Raw genomic sequence first — 23,583 nt, forward strand, 5'->3', positions numbered from 1 at the left:
TATTCTCGGAAAATTTATTGTGTGGGTGGCATTGTGCTAATGATGATATTGAAGGTATTTATAACCTGTCCTCTTTGGTTTTGTAATAAGTATTCTAGTTGCCCTTGTGACTTAATTAAATAAAATTGGCTGTTTACACAATGTGTATCACATCCTCATATAAATTGTTGAGTTGGGTCTTGATTTTCCCATTTCTCATAGAGTTATGTAGTATTTACCTGTACCTAATAGTTCCATGGTATGGTGTTTAGGTCAGTATAAGCTACCAAAGGTTGTAGGTGAGGGCATGGACTGGTGTAAGTTTCAGAAGATCATGATCTGAGCATTCCTGGCTCTTAGCTGGAGGGACAGATCAAGCTAATAACAGTATAATACTGTAGTTTGCTCATTGTTTGTCTCAGTGAGAGATACTATGAAGGTAGTTCTCAGAAGAGCTGTCCTAAGAGCTGTCCTTCTGTAAATTTACATTTAAGAAATAAGATTGATAGGAATTGCCTGCTGATCCAGTGACTAAGACTCCATGCTCTCCATGTAGGGGACCTGGGTATGATCTCTGGTCTGGGAACTAGATCCCACATTCCGCAACCAAGAGTTCTAATGCCACAACCAGAGCCTGCATGCCACAATGGAAGACCTGGCACAGCACCTCCCCCCAAAAAATTCTCTAAAAAAAATAAATAGGAAAAAAATAAAATAAAAATGCAAAACCAAAGTAATAAAATAATAAAAACAAATAGGGATGATACAGCACTGGATCAAATAAATCTTTTTCCATTTCAAAGGACTTTTAAAAAATCTACGAGAATAAGTTCCAAGACACTTTTAATGAGATGAAGATGTAGACTGAGGAAGCAAAAGGCACATGGAACAGAAGAAGTATAGGTCAGTTTCTGATTAAAGTTCAATGAAATGTTGGTGCCAAGAAAGATCAATTGTTCCTTCTTTACTGTCTCTCCATTTGATGCCTGGCCCATAGATATTTGTTACTTGGGGTATAATTTTATTACTTTTTTGGCTTTATAAATAATTTCTCTCTTTCTTTCTTTCTTTTTGGCTGTGCTGTGCAGCATGTGGGATCTTAGTTCCTAACCAGGGGTCGAACCCATGCCCCTTGTGTAGGGGGCACAGAATTTGAACCACTGGACAGTGAGGGAAGTCTCAGTTTGCTGCTTCTTTTTAATTGGAAAAGTGTTATATTATTTTTGTTTTCAAATACATTCATGTTGTAAATGTGTGGATCTATGTGGAATTTTTTCTGTGGTCACTTGCTCTTTAGGAGAAAAACTAGCTATTATAGCTAATAGTAGAGAGAAAATATTATGTAGAATACATTTAATAGAAATTTTTCCCTAAAAATTCTTTCTGTGGTACATTTATTCAAATATTAAGATCTGTTCATCCTAAACTTTTAAACTGAAATTTTTAGTAAGATAAATACAGATTCATATGCACTTAATAACAAAGAAAAGAGCACCAATAACAAAAAAAGAGCACTTAATAACAACAACAAAAATATATTTTGCCAGTTTTTCATGAAGATAACATTTTCCAGATGCAAAAAAACCACAACCAGGTATTGTCACTGGTATTATCCACTGATCTCATTTCGCTTTCCGTGTGTGTGTGTGTGTGTGTGTGTTTGTGTGTGTTTAATTCTGTATAGTTTTATAACTGTGTGGGTGCATGTATCTACCACCGCAATCAAGATTCTAGATAGTTGGTAAAGTCATTGAGCTTAATAGCTTGATAACCTGTGGGTTTTCTGTTGGTAGAAGTCGCAGCATGGAACCGCATGCAATATGATTCACCGCAGTCCATTTATCAATCTTCCAGCAAAGTTCCTTTGGTTTCTGGTTCTGATTGGTCTGGAGCACGTCTCATGATACCCTTTAGTTCCTAAGAGTTGAAGTCCCTCATTCAAGTGTGTTTGGAGATCCTTTCGTTTGTCCAAGAGAGCCCTGAAAAAGGGCTGGCAGCTTAATTGTACTGGTATTTTGAAAGCGCTGTATTGAATGTTTTTGGACTGAAAAATAGTCCCCGTTACTAATTTTCATTGTCTCTTTTTTCCCCTTACCAGGATCAGGAATATTTTTTTCAGCCCCCTGGGAACCTCATTAAGCCCTCACCAGCCTGTTTATTTGAAGGATAATAAGGCATTTATTTCATGTCCTTGAATCCCAAAGAGATATGACCTGGGCTTACCATTAGCCTTTTCTCTACTAGATCACTTAAAGCATCATGCTTCAATAACCAAGGTGGTTCATTTTATCCTTCTATGGATAATTTCAGTTGAACCCCAAACTGGCAATATCAGAGTTATATATGATAACGTGGTTTGCAAACATTACAGGAGGTACAAATAAAAGTAATTTGTTTATTTGAAACCAAACCTTTCCTTAGAGACACTATATGACTGTGAGAGACTTTGGTGGTTGTTTATTAATATTATAATACTGCTTTGTAAATATATCTTTTAGTATTATACTTTGAACAACCACATAATGCTGTTGATGGGGATATTAACTTTGAATACTTGGTAAAAATTGTGTTTGCCTATTAAATTCACAATTTTTTTATCTTTTCATTTAACTTACACATTTGTATATATTGCATTTTTCATGATGCAGGTACTGATGTTACTACCATTTTATGAATAAGAAAAAGATACCGAGTCTTAAGGAAGTTAGGTTACTTGCCCCAGTATTAAACCTAATGAGGAGACCAGGATTCAGGTCCAGGTATCCAAATCCTTATTAGCTTCTATTCTGTGGTGCCTCCCATGGATGATGATAATAACTAAAATTTATGGAGTTATTTACTATGTACCTGGCTTAGGATAATTATTTTATGTAAATTATCTCATTTAATTTTCACCATACCATGTGACTGGTGTTATTATTAATAGCACCATGGAGGTAGTTAGTCCCATTATCTGGACTAGAAAATTGAAGTTACATAATTTATTTGACCATACACCTCCTAATTAGAAGAGCTAGGATTTGACCCCAGATCTTTTTGGTTCCAGAGTTGGTAACAATTATGTTTCACTGAAAACTTACCTGCAGTTGCAAGAACGTACATTTATTTGTCATGTTAATTCTTTTACCCTCATAAGATGCACAACACTGTATTCTATTGAAAAACCGTCTTCTCTGGTGACAATGGCTTCATTTTTCACGTGATTTATATCCCTGTCCACATGATATGGCCAGTGAGGGCAATTAGAAAATATATCTTTTTTTTCTTGTTCTCTTTCTGTACTTTTTAACAAATGATACATTCTCATGGTTCAAAATTTGTAAAAGAACAGACGGTGAAAAAAATCTCCTTTCCACCCAGTCCCCTAAGGCACCTCATTTCTCTTCCCAGAAGGAAGAATATTTCTTACCAGGAGTTTTTTTCCTTGGCCTTAGTGTGCAGCTTGTGGAATCTTAGCTACTTGACCCAGCTCCTGGCAGTGAACCGAGTCCCCTGACAGTGGAAGCGTGGAGTCCTAACCACTGGACCAACCGCCAGGCAGTTCTCTTTTACTAAGTTTTGATGTATCCTTTTAAGAGTTAAGATATATCTTAAAAGTATGAATTGGGATATTTACTGTATTTAAAAAAAATTGCCATCACAGCAGTTTCTTTAAATTTCCAAAACTATTTGTTATCCTGGAATTTACAGAATCTAACTCTTGGGATTTTTTGTTTGTTTTGGTAAGAACACTTAAGTTCTCTTAACGAATTTGAATTAGTAGTATAAAATGTATTAATAATATTATCAACTATATTCATGTTGTACATTAGGTTTCCCTCCTTCATCTTACAGCTGAGAAGTTTGTGCCTTTCTCCCTACCTGACCTTGTTTCCCCCAAGCCTTGGTAACTACTTTTCCACTCGGTTTCTAAGAGCTTGACCTTTTTTTTTTTTCCTTGAAAGATTCCACATGTCAGTGACACCAGAATTTTTCTTTCCCTTTCTGCTTTATTACTTGCAGAATAGTGCCCTCAAGCTTTATCCATGTTGCTGCAAATGGCAGGATTTTCTTCTTTCTTGTGGCTGAATGATACTCCATTGTAAATGTATGTGTGCTCAGTTCCATCTGACTCTGCGACCCCATGGACTGTAGTCTGCCAGGCTCTTCTGTCCATGGGATTTTTCAGATAATCATACTGGAGGGGGTTGCCATTTTCTCAAGGGGATACCACATCTTTATTCATTTATCCATTGATGGATACTTAAGTTGTTTCCGTATCTTGGCTGTTGTGAAAAACATTTGCTGCATTGAAAGTGGGAGTACATATATGTCTTTGACATCCTGTTTTTGTTTCCTTGGATGTATTCCCAGAAATGGGATTGCTGGATTGTATGGTAATCCTCTTTTTAATTTTTTGAGGAACCACCATACTGTTTTCCATAATGACTGCACCAATTTACATTCCTGCCAATAGTGCCCTGGGGCTCCATTTTCTCCACAGCCTCACCACTTTATTTTTTTCCCCAATTTCATCAAGATACAAATTGACATACAGCATTGAAGTTTAAGGTGTACAGCATAATGATTTGACTTACATATTGCTTGAAATGTTGCCACAGTAAATTTAAACATCTGTCATTCTATATAGATATAAAAAAGAAGAAAATTTTTTACTCATGGTAAGACCTCTTTTAATTTGCTCTCTTGATGACTTTCATGTACACCATACAACAGTGTCTCATCTTTTTAATGATAGCTATTCTAACAGGTGTGAGGTGATATTTTCTTGTGATTTGATTTGTATTTTCGTAATGACTAGTGATGTACCTAATGTACCTGTTGGTCAATTGTATGTCTTTGTAAAAATGTTTATATTCAGTTCCTCTGTCCTTATCCAAACCCGGTTTCTTTTTTGTTTTGTTTCTTTTGGCTATTGAGTTCTTTATATATTTTGGATATTAATCCCTTATCGTACATGTGACTTGCAAATATTTTTCCCATTGCTTCGTTGCCTTTTCATTTTGTTGTTGATCTCCTTTGCTGTGCATAAACTTTGTAGTTTGATGTAGTTATTTATTTTTGTCTTTGTTGCCTGGAATGAATGTGTGTTTGGGTTTGTGTGGTGTTTCTCAAATTTGCCCGATGATAAGATATCCCAGAATGTTATTTATTTGTTGACTGCATATTTTTGGCTACTGAGGGAAATAGGAATGTAAGAATATCTTGGCACAAAGACATCTCAGTTCTTAAAAATGGCATTTTAGAGCCCACATATTCTTAAATGTAGCTACAAGGGAGCAGTTGCATATGACAGCACCTTGCTGGTTCTCTTAGTTTGGCTGTTGACTTCCCTCCAGGTTTATTTTTACCAGTAACCAGTGTCCATATGTGCAGAAAGAGTGCTGTATGCTCAATTACTTCCTTTTTTAAAATTTATTTGATTAATGTGTAGTTGCTTTACATCGCTGTATTAGTTTCTAGTATACAGTAAAGTGATTCAGTTACACTTATATTAGGTTGGTGCAAAAGTAATTGTGGTTTTGCATTAACTTTGCCATTTGATATTGAAATACATTCTTAAATAGATGTGGTTTCATGAAAATTTCTTGCTTTATGTTTTTTGCTAATGAATTATTACTTGCTGTTTATTTTACATTTATTTGAGACTAGGGAAATGATGTTAGACAACAAGCAAATTCGAGCGATTTTGTTCTCCAAGTTCAAAATGGGTTGTAAAGCAGCAGAGACACCTTACATCAACAAAGTGTTTGGCCCAGGAGCTGCTAATGAATGTACAGTGCAGCGGTGGTTCAAGAAGTTTTGCAAAGAAGATGAGAGCCTTGAAGATGAGAAGTATAGTGGCCGGCCATCAGAAATTGACAACAACCAACTGAGAGCATAACTTTAATAAGCTGATGATCTTACAACTTACACGAGAAGTTGCTCAAGAACTCAGCGTTGATCATTCTAAGATGATTTTGCATTTGAAGCGAATTGGAAAGGTGAAAAAGCTTGATAAGTGGGTGCCTCATGAGCAGACCACAAATCAAAAAAATTGTTTTGAAGTGTCATCTTCTCTTATTCTATGCAACAAGGAACCATTTCATGATCGGATTGTGATGTGCGATAAAAAGTGGATTTTATGCAGCTACCAGTGATGACTGACTCAGCGCTTGGACTGAGAAGAAGCTCCAGAGCACTTCCCAAAGTCAAACTTGCTCCCCAAAAAAGGCTCATGGTCACTGTTTGATGGTCTGCTGGCTGTCTGATCCATTACAGCTTTCTGAATCCCAGCGAAACCAGTACATCTGTGAAGTATGCTCAGCAAATCAATGAGATGCACCAAAAACTGCAACGTCTGCAATGCCTGACTGCATGTTACACATCCAGTGCTTCCAAAGCTGAATGAATTGGGCTATGAAGTTTTGCCTCATCCTCCATATTTACCTGACATCTCACCAACCGATTGCTATTTCTTCAAGCGTCTCAACAACTTTTTGCAGGAAAAATGCTTCCACAACTAACAGTACGCAGAAAATGCTTTCCAAGAGTTTATCAAATTCCAAAACAAGGATTTTTATGCTACAAGAATAAACAAACTTATTTCTCCTTGACAGAAATGTGTTGACTGTAATGGTTCCTATTTTGATTAATGAAGACATGTTTGAGCCTAGTTATAACGATTTCAAATTCAGGGTCCGAAACTGCTATTACTTTTCACCAATTGAATAGATTATAGTTTCATGCACATTACTTCTTGACTTGAACTGATTCCTGGATGAGAATAAGACATGGAAAAAGGATAACCAAACATGTTAGTATCTTGCTTGATTGATCAATCTTCAGAGGAATGGTGGTCTAGGTTCTGGAAATGTGATTTTAGATAGATGTGTTATCAAGGACATTTTTGGCATGGAGGGACTTGATTATTTCCTCTGTGGCTACTCCAACTGCTCACTTTTTCTTTAGCTTTCCTTTGTCTGATTAATAATCTCAGCAGTGGGACTTCCTTGGTGGTCCAGTGGTTAAAAATTCACCTTGCAATGCAAAGGACACGGGTTCAATCCCTGGTCCAGGAAGACCCCTCATGCTGTGGGGCAACTAAGCCTGTGCACCACAGCTGCTGAGCCCATGGGCTGCAACCACCGAAGCCTGCACAGCCTGGAGCTGGTGCTCTGCCACAAGAGAAGCCGCTGCAATGAGAAGCCCGTGTACAACTACAGAGTAGCCCTCCCTCCCAGCAACTAGAGAAAGCCCACGACAGCAGCAAAGAACCAGTGCAGCCAAAAATAAATAAAAACTAAAGAAAAAGTCTGAGCAGTGGGGACTGCATAGGGCCAGGATAAAGAGGAGAAATGGACTGAGACATTCATATTGTCTTTTTATTTCCTTTTCACCACATAGTGTACGATTTTTGTAAATAATGACTGCATTCTTATACTTAACCCCTAAGTTTATTTAGTTCATAATACAGATGAAATGAATGCATTCACAGTCATATACTTTTAAAGTGTTCTTTGTCTGCCTCCAATGCGGGAGACCCGGGTTCGATCCCTGGGTCGGGAAGATCCCCTAGAGAAGGAAATGGCAACCCACTCCAGTATTCTTGCCTGGAGAATCCCATGGACTGAGGAGCCTGGTGGGCTGCAGTCCACGGGTTCACAAAGAGTCGGACACGACTGAGTGACTTTACTTGCTTACTTACTCAGTATTTTAACCACATTATAATTTATGTAGAATTCATGGGGTTAACTAGGGAAATCTGATCATTGGTTGTAAAGGAAAATGCATTCTGAATTCTAAGCAGTTCTTTCCATAAGGTGTAGTTAGTGAGTGGGGAATTATTTCCTTGTTTCTTAATAATTACATAACATAATAACGAATTGCTTCAGTTATTTTAAGGGCTGCTTATATGTGAAATGATACACATGGCTTTTTGTGTGTGGCTTATTTCCTTTGTGTACTGTTTTCAGCACTCATCCACACTGTAGTATGTGTTAGAATGTCATTTCTTTTAATGGCTGAATACTATTCCATTGTAACTGATCACTTATTAATTTTTTAATTAGTTTTTGGCTGTGCTGGGTCTTCGTTACAATGCATTAGCTTTCTCTAGTTGCAGTGAGCAGGGGCCACTCTCTAGATGCCTTGCTCCGGCTTCTCATTTTGGTGACTTCTCCTGTTGTGGAGCCTGGGCTGTAGGCACCCAGGCTCAGTAGTTGTGGTGCACAGGCTTGGTTGCCCTGTGGCGTGTGTGATCTTCCCAGACCAGGGATTGACCACATGTCCCCTGCGTTGGCAGGCAGATGTCAACCACTAGACCACCAGGGAAGTGCGATAACTTTTAGTAGCGGTCAGTTTTATCTCAAACATCCTTCTCTGTTTAGCATTTCTCTTATGTTGTTAGTTTTTGTGTCTTGCTAAGTATTAGATGTTATAAACTGATGTGACACGTCACCTTGAAATGTAAAATACCATGAATTGAGTGAAGTTTTTGATTTTCATTTACCCCCTTTAAATTTGGGGGCATTGAAACAGATCTGTATATTCACCTGACCTAGTCCCAGCCTCATTTTCTGGTTCTAGAGATAGGGACGGAGGTAGAAGTCACTGGGGATTTTGGCATGTTATCATGATGCGTCTAGTGCTGTCACCACTAGAACCCCCATTGGAAATCTACTACTACTCAGAGATGGAATTCAACTATTTGAATTGCAAAATGGGAACCTGAACAAGTCCTTTTCCCCTACTGTTCCTTAACCATAGTTGATATGCATGCTGGTTAATCCCATGCTGTTCTCTAGATGGAATTAGATTAGTGAACAGTAGGAGAATATTTAATTCTCAATGGCACCCCACTCCAGTATTCTTGCCTGGAGGATCCCATGGACGGAGAAGCCTGGTAGGCTGCAGTCCATGGGGTCGCTAAGAGTCGGGCACAACTGAGCAACTTCCCTTTCACTTTTTGCTTTCATGCATTGGAGAAGGAAATGGCAACCCACACCAGTATTCTTGCCTGGAGAATCCCAGGGACAGAGGAGCCTGGTGGGCTGCCGCCTATGGGGTCGCACAGAGTCGGACATGACTAAAGCGACTTAGCAGTAACAGCAGCAGCATAAAATTGTATTAGCTTAAGCAAAAAGGTCATAGCTTTGTTGGCTAAAATTTCCAAGCTTGATCTTATTCTTGTATCCTCACGTATAATTCTGACTTTTAAAAAAATTCTGATTACATAACATTTAATCGTGCTGCATTTAGTCTTGTTTCCTGCCTAAGATGAAGTTAATTCTATTTTCTATTGCCTGTTTTATTAGTCATTCCTCCCAGCTTTGTCTTTTACAAAATTAATATACATGCCTTCTATGTCATAATCCAAATCACTGATTTGTTGTCGTTCAGTCGGTAAGTCATGTCTGACTCTTTGTGACCCCAAGGACTACAGCTCACCAGGCTCCCCTGTCCTTCACCATCTCCCAGAGTTTGCTCAAATTCATGTCCATTGAGTCAGTATTGCTATCTAACCACCTCATCCTCTGCTGCCCGCTTCTCCTTTTGCCTTCAGCCTTTTCCAGCATCAGGGTCTTTTCCAGTGAGTTGGCTCATCACATCAGGTGGCCACAATATTGGAGCTTCAGCTTCATCATCAATCCTTCTAGTGAATATTCAGGCTTGATTTCCTTTAAGATTAACTGGTTTGATCACCTTGTAGTTCAAGGGACTCTCAAGAGTCATCTCCAACAAAAAGTGTTTAATAGTTGGCAGATTGGCACTTCTTTAGACCTATTTTTTCCAAAAAAATATGTAGAATTTTTAATCAACACTCTTTTGTATTTGAGTTTCAGTGAGATTTGCATTGACCCTATAGGGACTTCCCTGTAGCTCAAATGGTAAAGAATCTGCCTGTGAGGCAGGAGACCAGGGTTCAGTCCCTGGGTTGGGAAGTTCCTCTGGTGAAGGGAATGGCAATCCACTCCAGTATTCTTGCCTGGAGAATTCCATGGACAGAGAAGCCTGGCGGGCTACAGTCTGTGGGGTCACAAAGAGTCGGACATGACTGAGTGACTAACACAACCAACTCTAATTATTCAGTCCACAATTTATTATCTAAAATGTGTTGTTATTGATATGAGACCTTGTCAAAAACTTCCCTAATTAACATCAGCATGTTCATCTTAATTATTATTATTAGTTAATTTAATCACTATACCATTTTAATTTTCTGGAACATGATCTTTGTCATAACATGGACTGTAATTAACTTTTCGTAACTTCTAGGCTAGCTTTATAGCTAGGCATATGAAGAAATTGGTCTACTTCTTATGTGATCTCTTAAAGGGAAAGGTGTATTTTTAAAAATTTTACTTTTCAGCTTTTTTTCTTCTATTTTTCTTTTTCTTTTTGGCTGCACTCAGTCTTCATTGTATGTCCTCTGGAGGGGACGACAGATGATGAGATGGTTGGATGGCATCACCGACTCAATGGACATGAGTTTGAGCAAGCTCCGGGAGTTGGTGATGGACAGGGAAGCCTGGGATGCTGCAGTCCATGGGGTCACAAAGAATTGGACACAACTGAGTAACCGAACTGACTGATATATATATATATATTTTAATTTTCAGCATTTTTTCTTCTGCTTTTATTTTTGGCTGCACTGAGTCGTCGCTGTGCATGCGGTCTTCGTCTAGTTGCAGTGAGTGGGGGCTGCTCTTCCCTGGGGTATGAGGGCTTCACATACGGTGGCGTCTCTCGTTGAAGAGCACAGGCTCTAGGCACGCAGACTCAGTAGTTCTGGTGCACGGGCTTAGTTGCCTTGCAGCATGTGGGATCTTCCTGGACCAGGGCTTTAATACATGTCCTCTGCACTCTGCATAAACAGGCCAATTCTTAGCCACTGGACCACCAGGGAATTCCTCCACATTTATTTTTTAAAAAGTGAAGCAATTTTTTTTGGTCACACAGTGCTGCTTGCTGGATCTTAGTTCCCCACCACAGATCAAACCCGGGCCCCCTCCAGTGGAATCTTGGAATCCTAACCACTGGACCTTAAGGGAATTCTCATAAAAATTCACTTTTATAGAGATTTGAATTGAATCCTTTTTCAAAATAGGTGTAGAAAAAATATAAGAATTGATGTGTTCAGTTATTATTAGAAGATTGTTTCATTCACTTGAAAATAGTTGCTTCTTATATTATGGTAAAACAAAGAATATGTCAAGTTGACCTTTTGCCAGTGCTATACACTGTTTATTTTCCAAATTACATTCATCTCATCATTGCAGGATAATCTGAAGCCTAAGATTAATTCAAGTCTAAATTTGATTTTGCTAAGATTTCTGTATAAGATTCAAAATCATTTGAAGTAAAAACAAGTGGTATCTGTATAAATTTTATCTAAAAGGACCTACTTAAGGAGAAAACAAATGATTTGTCTATTATAATTATCTTTGAAAATGTGTTTTTCTAATATCATTTATATAAAGAGGAATAGTGAGTGCTGAATAGCAGTAAATAGTCACATAGAATCCCTGCCCCTTGTATAACTTACATTTTTCTCAGGAGAGACAGATAATAAGCAAAACATACAAAGTGAAAAATTGCCAGTCTTTTAAAACTCCCAAATGACTATACTTTGTGTAATTTCAGCTTTCCTTTAAGACAATATAAACAGATGGATACATGTCATTAGATCTTTTGATCCTAAGCATCCAGAGAATCACTTAAGTTTGCTGAAATAATGGATTGTAAGTAATACAAGGCTTCCCTGATGGCTCAGGAGGTAAAGAATCCACCTGCAGTGTAGGAGATGCAGGAGATGTGGGTTTGAGCCTTGGTTTGGGAAGATCCCCTGAAGGTAATGGCAGCCGACTCCAGCATTCTTGCCTGGAAAATCCTATAGATAGAAGAGCCTGATGGGCTACAGTCCATAGGGTTCAAAGGAGTCCGACACAACTGAGCATGCAAGAAGACAGAAATCTTAGACTACAGCTATGTCTGGTTTCAACACTGAAATGAGTTCACATTCAGAAGAAGGGAATGGACTTTAGGAACTTCAAAATTGTCTAGGATCTTATGTATTTTAGTACGTCCCATGAATCTACTCCTAATTTCTTATAGTTGTAGCATTTTAATGGAAAGTAGGTTGGCACAATGGGACTCTAGCTGCCAGCAGACCTGGATAGTGGGGTGAAATGTCTATTTTCTTAAGTGCACTCAGTAATTCAAAAAATATTTGTTGTCTGTAATGTATGAAGCACTAAAAGATTTATTGCAATCTTTAAGATCTAGCAGAAGCATAAAGAAATAAAGCAGACTGAAGCATTTCATTTTTTGAATGTGTTTTTTTAAAATATTTATTTATTTATTTATAGCTGCTTTGTGTCTTCGTTGCTGTGCAGGCTTTTCTCTGGTTGCCTGAGAGCAGATGCTACTCTTTGTTGCGGTGCTTGGTTTTCTCTTTGCCATGGCTTCTCTTGTTGCAGAACACGGGCATGCAGGCCTCAGTAATTTTGACATATGGGCTCATTAGCAGTGGCTCCTGGACTCCAGAGCACAGTCTCAATTGTTGTGGCGCTGGGTTTAGTTGCCCTGTGGCATGTGAGATCTTCCTGGCATGCGTTCATGGTTAGTCACTCATTCATGTCCATCCATGTTGTAGCAGATTGCAAAATTTCATTCTTTTTATGGTTGAGTAGCATTCCATTGTGTATATGTAGGTATATAGACACACCCCACATCTTTATCCATTCATCTGTTAATGAATGCTTAGGTTGCTTTCATATCTTGGCTATTGTAAATAATGCTATGAACATTAGGATACATGTATCTTTTTGAATTAGTGGCTTTGCTTGGCAATGTCAAATCTTTGGCACTTAACATGTCAGAAAGAGCTCTGTAAATCAGTACTGGAGTAATGGAGGGCATGCTCAGTTACTCATGTAATTAGGTACTTGGCCCAAAAGTTGTGACTGTCATTTCTCTGTATAACCTTTTAGCCAGAAGTTGTTATACAGCCCTATTCATCTGCAAGAAGCATGGGGGAAATGTTTCCATGCCTTATGTCCCCAAGGAAAGGGGAACTACGTTTGTGAGAGCATCAGAAGTCTCTTTTACAAATATCTAAGTCCAGTATTCTCATGCTTTATGTACTCAGAACATAAAAAAAAATTTTTGTTCATTTGGCTATGCCAGATTTTAGGCGTGGCACACAGGCTCTTCCATCTTCATTGCAGCATTTGTGTTCTTTTAGTTGCAGCCTGCGGGGTCTTTATTTGTGGCATGTGAACCTTTAGTTGTGGCATATGGGATCTAGTTCCCCAATCAGGGATCGAACTCGGGCCGCCTGCGTTGGGAGCACCGAGTCTTAGCCACTGGCTGCTGCTGCTGCTAAGTCACTTCAGTTGTGTCCAACTCTGTGCGACCCCACAGACGGCAGCCCACCAGGCTCCCCCGTCCCTGGGATTCTCCAGGCAAGAACACTGGAGTGGGTTGCCATTTCCTTCTCCAATGCACGAAAGTGAAAAGTGAAAGCGAAGTCGCTCAGTCGTCGACTTTTCGCGACCCCATGGACTACAGCCTACCAGGCTCCCCTGTCCATGGGATTTTCCAGGCAAGAGTACTGGAGTGGGGTGCCATTGCCTTCTCCGCTTAGCCACTGGACCACCAGGGAAATCCCTAGATTCCCATTGGAAGTTATCATTTAGAATTATCTTCTTGTTATCCTACTTCTCTGTTACCTTAGTCAGTAATGTCCTCTAGAAAGGAACATTGAAACATTGTTAATATTGAAACATTTAATCTGTATCAAATGCAATGATTAACTTAGCTTGAGATGAAATGGAAAAGATTGTATATATGTGGGAGTATTAGTATACATTCTTCTGGGTTTTGCTTTCCTAGATCTGTCCACTGAAAAGTTTGAGAAACAGTCAATAATACCCAAGCAGCAAGCACGCTTAGTATCCTGATTGTGATCTCTAAATAGAACTTCCCACTTAAAAGAACCAGGCTGCTTGGGGAAGTGTCTGATTCTAAGGTTTGGGTCAGGAAATTTATGAAGTGAGCTTAGAATATCTTGTACTAGAAAGGAAGGAAAGTGTCAGACAGTACTTAGAGTCATAAAAAATGGATTCAGGAGCCAATTTGAAGAACAGTCTGCCTCTACAAAGGGATAGGGAAATTGATCATGGCTAAACTAAGTATGAATGTAAAGAGATTGAAACATAGCAAATATATTTTTTAAATTACCCCTTTAAAGGGGATTAAGGGAGAATGGAGGACGTGTATATGTGTGGCTGAGTTCCTTTGCTGTTCATCTGAAATTGTCACAACATTGTTAATCAGCTATACCCCAACAAAATAAAAAGTGCAAGAGAAAAAAAAATATACCCCTTTTGGATACAGGTTTCTAAGACCACTCCCAGATTCATGATTCAGAGGAAGGGCTCCCAGGACTGAGCATAGTCATACTCAACTATTCTGATTCATGATCACAAAAGGATACAAAGCAAAATTAGCAAAGAGAAAAGGAATATGGGGCAAAGTCTGGAGGAGACCAGGTGTAAGCTTCTTCCATTCCTCTTCAGAAGGGGATATACTTAGTTTCTGTAGCAGTAAGTTGTGACAACAGGTATGAAATGTTACCACCAGGGACGCTCTTTAGAGAGACACATGTTGCTTAGGGCTTTTATTGGAGCTGGTCACTTGGACAACTTCTACTTATCACAGGCCAAAATTCCAAACTTCCAAAAGAAAGCAGATGTTGAGCATAAACCACATTGTTTTCATAAACAGTTTAAGCAGTTAACCACATTTAACATTTAGGGAACAGTTTCGATTCAGGAAGTCTCCCCCAAATCCAAGTTCACAGATACCAGTCAAGGGCCAAACTTGAAAGCGGATTTAAGGAAAACAGTCTCAGGTAGTCTGCATTTTCTTTTTTCTGCACAGATACCTCTGAAAGATGCTGGGAAACCAACTCATATTTTAAAAACTGGTTAATGAAGGAAAAGAAGTACATCTCAGGGTAACCAAAAAGAGAGATAGGTATTATGTGCCTCCTGATGAAAATACAATAGCACCAACTGGGAGATGGTTCTTGCCAAAAAATACAATTTTAACGTGATCAGTTTTCTGGGCCTACCTACCTATTTACAGGAAATACAGAGGACAGACAATATAGTCATCAGAATGTAGACCTTGGGAAACTCCCCAGGACAAATATCTTTGTTTCGTCAGCGAATAAATTGTGTTGAAAAAGAGGGAGAGAGAGAGAAACCTACAGATCCAGAGAATTAAGAGACTAGCAATCAATTATATATTTTAGATCTTAAGTTAAAAAAAATGAGATAGTTGGAGAAATTTGAATACTAACTAGATATTTGATGATACTAAGGAATTTTTGTATTTGTCTCAGTCCATTTTTAGGCTGCTATAACGATACCATGTTCTGGGTATCTTATAAACGGAATTTTATTTCCCATAGTTCTGGAGGCTGAGAATTTCAGGATTAAGGTGCCTGCAGATTCCGTATCTGGTGAGGGCCCACTTCCTGGTCATAGATGGCCATCTTTTTGCTGTATCCTCCTGTGGCTGAAGAGGCAAAGGAGCTTGCCTAGGTCTCTCATTTATGAGAGTACTGATCCCCCTGAGTACCGCAGCTACTGAGCCCACACGCTGCAAACTACCGAAGCCCGTGCATACCAGAGCCCACGCTCTGCGACTGGAGAGGCCACCACAGCGAGAAGCCCGCGCACTGCAACTGGAGAGCAGCCTCTGTTCGCTGAGACGAGAGAAAGCCTGCTCATCAACGAAGACCCAGGGCAGCCAAAAATAAATAAACTTTCAAAAAAAGACCCCCTTGCCCATTTATAGGGCTTCGCCCTCATCACCTCATCACCTCCTGAAAGTCCCATTACTGGGTTTCAACATAGGAATTTGGGAAGAGAGGGATTTTTTTAGTTTGATAATGATATTATGCGTTATATTTTAAAAAATCTTGTGGAGAGAGACAATATTTTCATACCAAATTAAGAATAAATTATAACAAGTTTTTAAATTTTATTTACTTATTTAAAAAAATTTTTTGTAATGGAAATAAAGTTGATTTACAATTTTGTGTTAGTTTTTGGTATATAGCACAGTGATTCTATATACACACACTATTTTATATTCTTTTACAGGACATTGAATATAGTGCCCTGTGCTTTACAGTAAGACTTTGTTGTTTATCCGTTCTGTGTATAATAGTTTGTATCTGCTAATTCAAAACTGCCAATCCATCCCTTCTCCCTTCCCACCAGTGACAACCGTGAGTCTGTTTCCTATTTCTGTGAGTCTGTTTGTTTCATAAATAAGTCCATTTATGTCGTATCTTTTATTTTTTTAAATCTGTTCTTTGGCCACACTGTGTAGCTTGTGGGATCTTAGTTCCTCAACCAAGGACTGAACCTGGGTCCTCAGCATTGAAAGCATGGAGTCCTAATCACTGGGCTGTCAGGGAATTTCATGTGTCATATTTTAAATTCCACGTATAAGTGATCCATAGTATGAAACCCGTCATGAATTTGCATGTCATGCTTGCAAAGGGGCCATTCTAATGTCCTCTGTATCATTCCAGTTTTAGTATATGTGCTGCTGAAGTGAGCACTACAGGTTGTTTTTGTTTTTATTCAAGCACACAGTTAAGAGTTTGTTGTTGTTTAGACATTTCTAGAAAAATCAATTTTTCATTAACAAATTTAAATCAGCTAAATTTGATGTAAGAAGACTAGATTTGTTAGTTTAGAAACTTTTGATATGAACAAAAACCAGCTGACAATCAAGTATCGATTAAAAATTTAAATGGAAAAGTTTGACTCTCTTGAAAATTATATAAAATGAATGAAAATTTGAAGATATTAATTTGGTTCTTTTGACTGTGAATCAAAATCGTTTAAAAAATGTAATAGTGTTTACTCAGGAAAAGTTGTATCCAAGGGCAAAGCCATGAGCTCATCAATGCTGAATTAATTCTTCCTGATAAACAGAATGGAGTCAGGCTGCAGTCTGCCTTATGCCCAAAGAGTAGCCTTTCTCATACAGGGGCTGCTCTTCCACCTGGGTTCTAGAATGAGAAGACATGAGACACATAGCCTCGTAGGACTGGAACTAAGGCTCAGGTAGTTAAGTGATTTGCCCAAGATCATGTAGCTGGTAAATTAGTAACGCCTGGCTTCAGCTCAGGACTCCCTGACCCCAAAGGCAATGCTATGATACAATATGCATCATTACTGCTTTCCCCTAGGAACAGTGGCTTATCCTTGTGCTTTATGTCCAAAAGATGCTGAAAGGAGAAGGATGAGGATTGTAGAACAGCAGCTGAAACGTGACACAGTCTTTCCTTTACACTGGACACCTACGAACATCTGCCTTTTTAACCTTCTAACTGTATGGAGAGGGTTAAGTTCTTTGTATATTAAAGTATAAGTCTTTTTCTTTTAAAATGCAGACTAATTCCCCAGTCTTCTCAACTAATCGTATTATTTACTGGATGATATCATTGTCTGAAAAGAGGCTAGTGAGATCATTACCATAAGCATCAATTTTACACATTAGTGTAACAGTATGCCAAAGTCTCAATCCAGATGTTATTGGCTACCAAATGTTTAAGAAAATATGTTATTTATTCTTCTTCATTTTTAATAGCTACAGAAAATTATTAGAGGAATTTTAAAATAAAATTCTTATAACAGATTATAGTAATAAGTTAACACTTACATGCCTTTTAAAAAGTAGCATCAAAATATCCTTGCTTATCCTGTACAGCCTCTCAATGGATCCTAAGAACAGTGTAATGAGCATGGCACTTAATATTTCATTACTGTTAAAGTATTGTCAGTTATAAGGTGACTGTTGATATAAAAATGACTTCTGCAGAGTGAAAGAAAGATATTACACATTTAATGTTAGGTGCATAATGATTTCTGGAACATTAATAAAAGGTGGAAAATACATTCATCTTAGAATTCAGGGGATGTGGTAATTTTCTTGGGCCTGCTTTCATCATCTGTTAAATGAACTTTTGAACTTTGTGGTTTTAGAAAGTTATTGCTGTTCTTATATTTTGGGCATGAGAGACCACTATATTCATTCCAGCATTCCAACCAGATGTATTCAAAACAAAATCTACAATTTACAGATACTTGGAAAATTGAAAAATCATATCTTACTCAGACTTTCTTGGTTAAGTTTACTTTTACAACTTTGTTCTCTTTGTATAAAAGCCAGTGAAGTGACCACATTATCAAGTTAAAGTGGAAAGAAAGGGATGCCAAAAACATAGTGTCTGTAGATTGGGTTTGTGAATACTTTGAAATTTCTTTTTCTTAATCTTCAGTATATTTGACCAAAATGGTATACATCCTGCTGGTGATGTTTTTCATTTTATATGCTAAAGAATGTGTATGATTGTACTGTGGAACAGTGAAGGGGTTAAGAGTTCAGTGTTAGGAACCTCAGTTTCAATCTTGATCCTGCTGCTTCATTGATGTATGACTTGGGAAAGGTTATTTCAGTCTCCTTGGGCTCTAGTTTTTCTCAGCCATAAAATAGGGACACCAGTAATATCTCCCCCATGGAATCATCTTGAGGTTTAATACTGGTGAAGCAAAGCACTTGGATTAATACCAGACTTCCCTGGTGGCTCAGGTGGTAAAGAATCTGCCTACAGTGGGAGAGACTGGATTCGATCCCTGGGTCAGGAAGATCCCTTGGAGAAAGGACTGGCAACCCACTCCAGTATTATTGCCTGGAGAATCCCATGGACAGGGGAACCTCGCGGGCTACAGTTCATGGGGTCGCAGAGAGTCAGACATGACTGAGCAACTAACACAATAATAGTTATATGCCATATAATAACCATTTAAATGTATTAGCTATTGTTTTTATAATGATTTATTAATGGAGTTGATGTTGGGTTAAACACTATGTGCTGTGTTTAATCTCTCACTGGCAACGTGAAGACTGAGCTACAACATGGTATAACATTTTAGAATACAGTATTAAACTTCCAGTTGCTCTGTCCCATGTTCTATTGTCATGTGTTTTACATATGCAGTAAACACATTAGAATTTGACTGTTGTTCCTTCCCTAGTAGCTCAGCTGATAAAGAATCCGCCTGCGATGTAGGAGACCCGGACTCGATTCCTGGGTTGGGAAGATCCGCTGGAGAAGGGATAGGCTACCCACTTGAGTGTTCTTGTGCTTCCCTGGTGGCCCAGATGGTAAAGAATCCACCTGCAATGAGGGAGACCTGGGTTCGATCCCTGGGTTGGAAAGATGCCCTGGAGAAGGGAACAGCTACCCACTCCAGTATTCTGGCCTGGAAAATTCCATAGACTTTATAGTCTGTGGGGTGGCAAAGAGTCAGACACAACTGAGCAACTTTCACTTTCTTTATTCCATTAGCCAGCCAATTATCTTTTAGACCAGTGAAAAATAAGGAAATTTCATATTTACTTTCATTTATTCTATTTCCTACTCTTTTTTCTTTGTGTTGATACAGTTATTTTGTTTGATATCTTATTTCCTTCAGCCTGAAGTACTTTCTTTTACCCTTTTATGTAGTATACATTTGGTTCTCTGTTTTTATTTTCCTGAAAAAGTCTACTTTTTCCTTTTGAAAGGTACTTTCGTTGGGAATAGAATTCTCAGTTTTGTTTTGTTTTTTTCTTTTCTTTTCTTTAATTGCTTTAGAATTGTCATTGCACTGTTGTCTGGTTTATGTAGTTTTTGATGAGAAATGTTTTTCTCAATGTAATGCATTGTTTTTCCTCTGGCTGCCTTAAAGGTTTTCTTTTTACCTTTTGCCTTGAATAGTTTGGGTACGATTTGTCTAGCTGGTTTGGGGGAGTTAAAAGTGTGATTGTCCTACCTGTTCTCTGAACAGCTTATATCTGTGGTTTTGTGTCTTTATTAGTTTTGGAAAATTTTCAACCTTTATCTTTTCAGCTATTCTGTTCCATTCTCTTTTACTTCTCGGATTTCAGTTGCATGCATGTTAAATCATTTGGTATTTTCTCACAGCCTTTGGATTTTCTGCTTTGTCCCCTCCCATCCCCACATATTTTCCCCTCTGTTTCGTTTGGATAGTCTCTAACTTGAGCCTGTTGAGTTTGCTGTTGAGGCATTCTGGAGCTTTATAAAACTCTATTTCTGTGTTTTTCCTTTGTCAGTCTGTGAGGTTTTGGGTTTTCTCTGCTTCCTTGTGTGACATGTAATTTGTGGTGGGAAGATAGATGCTTTATATAGGACAGTAGAGACTGAGCTAAACAGTATTTATGCCTGGCTGAGTCTTCCACACAAGCAGTTGCGTCAGTCTATACTTCAGCTGAGCTGGTTTTTTAGTGTGTTGTTACAACTACCCGCAGTGCACACCACAGGCTTCAAATTCCACACTAAGGTTTCCTCTTTTAGATTAGAGGCCCATTTGCCAGGGGAGATTTGTAATGTCTGCTCTACCGATTGATCTTGTTTTCTCTTTGGTACTGTACCTCAGAGATCTCTCCGCACTCTTCCCTCTCCTCAGCGGGAGACTGCTGTTACTGATTGCTCGGTGTTTGCTAACGCAGAGGTGGAGGTGGGTGAGGGGTACCAGGGTGGGGGATTCTCTGTTGTCCGATTGCTGTCTCAGTTTTAGGTGGTCCTTATGTCTCTGCAACTTGGAGGACGAGACTTTCTCACTGATTCTGCCTCTTGCCGAATGGTAGGGGACCTTTAAAGGTCTGTGGCTATGATGTTTTCCTGACCCTTCCTTAGGGATAGAGGATACCTTCCTCTTGGGCTTCCGTGGTGACTCAGACAGTAAAGAACTTGCCTGCAATGCTGGAGACCCGGGTTCGATCCCCACCCCTAGAGAAGGAAATGAAAACCCACTCCGATATTCTTGCCTGGGAAATCTCACTGACAGAGGAGTCTGATGGGCTGCAGTTCATGAGGGTCACAAAAGAGTTGGACATGAACGAGGGACTGTCGCTTTTGCCCCTGGTTATGCAGGGGCCAACTTGAAATAGTTACCTACAAAGTATGCGTGTTACATTCCTTTTATGTTTCGTGTGTTCTGACTTGGAAACCTCTCCCTGTGGCAGTTTCTGCCGAGTCTGCTAGCAGTGGCCCTGGAGACACACAGTTTCTAGCATCAGCTGCCATAGTGCTGTTAAATATATTTATAAATATCATTTAATGAATATGTATTTTCATGTGTTGACTCTTTAAGTTTTATTCCTTGAATTATCTTTAATCATGTATTTTAATGACAAATTCTTCTTGGCAGATACTAGGTCAGGTTTTTTTCTTTTTTAAACCACACAGCACTTCTAACACCAAATGTGTGGAGTTTTTTCCCCACATCAATCAGTTCTCTAACTCTCTGGACACCAGCTGGGTGTCCTATAAATCAATTCATTTCTGATACTAACTACCCAGAGTTAGTGCAGACGTCCAGGTCTGCCCCCCACTTCAGAAGATGCCAGTTTCAGGTCCCCAACTTCTTCTACTTCTCACCAATCAGCTGTAAGTCAGGGGTTCCCATGTATCCCTCCTGGGATTCAGTAACGTGCTAGAAAGGGCCCGCAGAAGTCAGGAAGGCATTTCATTCACTGTTACCAGTTCACCATAAAGGATACAGCTCACAAACAGCCAGATGGGAAGAGATGCACGCGATGGTGGATACTGGGGGCAGGGACAGTGCGGAAGGAGATTGTGCACCATCCTTCCATGTCCTGGTGTTCCACCCTTCCTGCACCGTGATGTGTTCACCAACATACCCAGAGTTTACGGCTTCTTCTGGAAGTTCCAGTACACAGGCGGCTGTGGTGGTTAGCTCCATTTTCAGCCCTTTCCTCCTTCCCTGACTCTGGAAAGTGGGGGTGAAAGTTCTAACCCTCTAATCACATCATTAGTTCCTCTGACTACCAGCTCCCATTCTAAAGCTTTGTAAGGACCCACCAAGGGTCACCTTATTAGCATAAATTCAGGTGTGGTTTAAAGAGGCTTATTATCAATAACAAAAGATGCTCCTTTCATCTGTGGTGGTGGTGGTTGTGGTTTAGTACTAAGTCGAGTCCAGCTCTGGTGACCCCATGCCAGGTTCCTCTGTCCATGGGATTCTCTAGGCGAGAATACTGGAGTGGGTTGCCATTTCCTTCTCCACCTTTCATCTGTATCACTCTGGGAATTCCAAAGATTTTAGAAGCTCTTGCATTGTTTTTTTTGGAACCTGGCAGAAGACCAAAACACGTTTGTTATTTGACAGTATCACACTAGGCTCTCAACACGGAACTGTTGAGTGAATGAATTTGTTACTGCTGTTACTGTCACTTTCTTATGAATAGCTTTTCTTCTTTATATCTGACTATTATAATATTCAATTTTAAGAGTATAAAAATGTCTTTTTTTTACTTAAAAGTTGAATATATTTAATGTACAGCATTGTATAAATTTAAGGTGTGCAGCATGTTAATTAGGTGCATTTATATATTGTAGTATAATCGCCATTGTATTTCTGAACATCCACTTACAGAATGTTGATTTTTCAAATCAAAATGATGTGTAGACATTTAACAGAAGTTGAAGGAGATTCTCTGATCAAAATTCTTATCACATTATGGGACTATTGAAGGAAAAAAACTTATCTCTTTGGACTTTGATGAGGACTCTCAAGAGAAAGAAAATACAGTGTGTCAGCCAGTGATACATATACTTCAGGATGGACACAGTATATTCTTGATTGAGTGTGATAACAAGGTATAAAGGAGGAAGAAGAGGGAGAAATTTAACATAATTGCGCTGGAGTTTACCAGGACCTTGTTTAGAGATGGAGATAAGATTTATTAAAGGTGATGATACCAGCCTCAAATTCCTCAACAACTGAAATGTCTAAGGTTGGTTTTACCATTTATTTTCTCCTAGGTGATTTACTGTTCTTTTGGTGGAACATCCAAAGGACTGCACTTCAATAACTTAATAGTTGGACTTGTCCTTCTTACAAGAGGCAGAGATGAAGAGAAAGCAAAATGTAAGTACTTTCATTATCTCAAAATGTTAAAATACTACATTTATGTACAGAATAATATACCTCAAAATTTTGATGACTATCAAAGGATTTGAATTGATGTTTCTTCAAAGAAGATATACAAATAGCCAGTAAGCACTTGAAAAAATGTTAAACATAAGTAGTTATTTGGGAAATGTAAATTAAAATTACAATGAGATACCACTCAAGTGTAAGATAGGTAATGCAGCCACTTTGGAAAACTAACTGGCAATTTCTCAAACTGTTAAACATTGAGTTTTCAATTTCATTCCTAGATATATACCCAAGGAAATTGAAACCATATATTCATTTAAAAAAAGTTCATAACAGCACGTTCATAATGGTCACAAAATGAAACAATCCTAATGCCCATCAACTGATGCAATTATCATAAACAAAGTATAATATAACCAGCAGAAGAATATTGCTTGACAGTAAGAAGGAATAAAGTACTCTGAAAGAGCAGAAAAAACTTCGTTTCTAGGTTCTTTGGCTGATTTAATAATTAAGTTGATGTGAGACAGATTAACAGGAGAAAACCAAACACTTTTGA

The 23,583-nt window shown here is 38.7% G+C and overlaps 1 protein-coding gene and 1 non-coding gene across 3 annotated transcripts in view; one reads left to right on the forward strand and one right to left on the reverse strand.

Annotated features, from left to right (window-relative positions):
• Positions 1 to 23,583, forward strand: part of USP32 (ubiquitin specific peptidase 32) — a 198,125-nt gene that overhangs the window by 78,775 nt on the left and 95,767 nt on the right. For both annotated transcript variants that reach the window (XM_069602726.1, XM_069602727.1), the window contains exon 3: positions 22,907 to 23,012. In XM_069602726.1, coding sequence (XP_069458827.1) covers positions 22,907 to 23,012 — 106 coding nt within the window. The remainder of the gene's footprint in view (positions 1 to 22,906; positions 23,013 to 23,583) is intronic.
• Positions 16,500 to 16,606, reverse strand: LOC138415523 (U6 spliceosomal RNA). Its single transcript, XR_011247281.1, has one exon. It is a non-coding gene; the product is annotated as a U6 spliceosomal RNA (small nuclear RNA).

The sequence above is a fragment of the Ovis canadensis genome, chromosome 11 (assembly GCF_042477335.2).
Source record: "Ovis canadensis isolate MfBH-ARS-UI-01 breed Bighorn chromosome 11, ARS-UI_OviCan_v2, whole genome shotgun sequence".
In the NCBI taxonomy this organism is placed as follows: domain Eukaryota; kingdom Metazoa; phylum Chordata; class Mammalia; order Artiodactyla; family Bovidae; genus Ovis; species Ovis canadensis.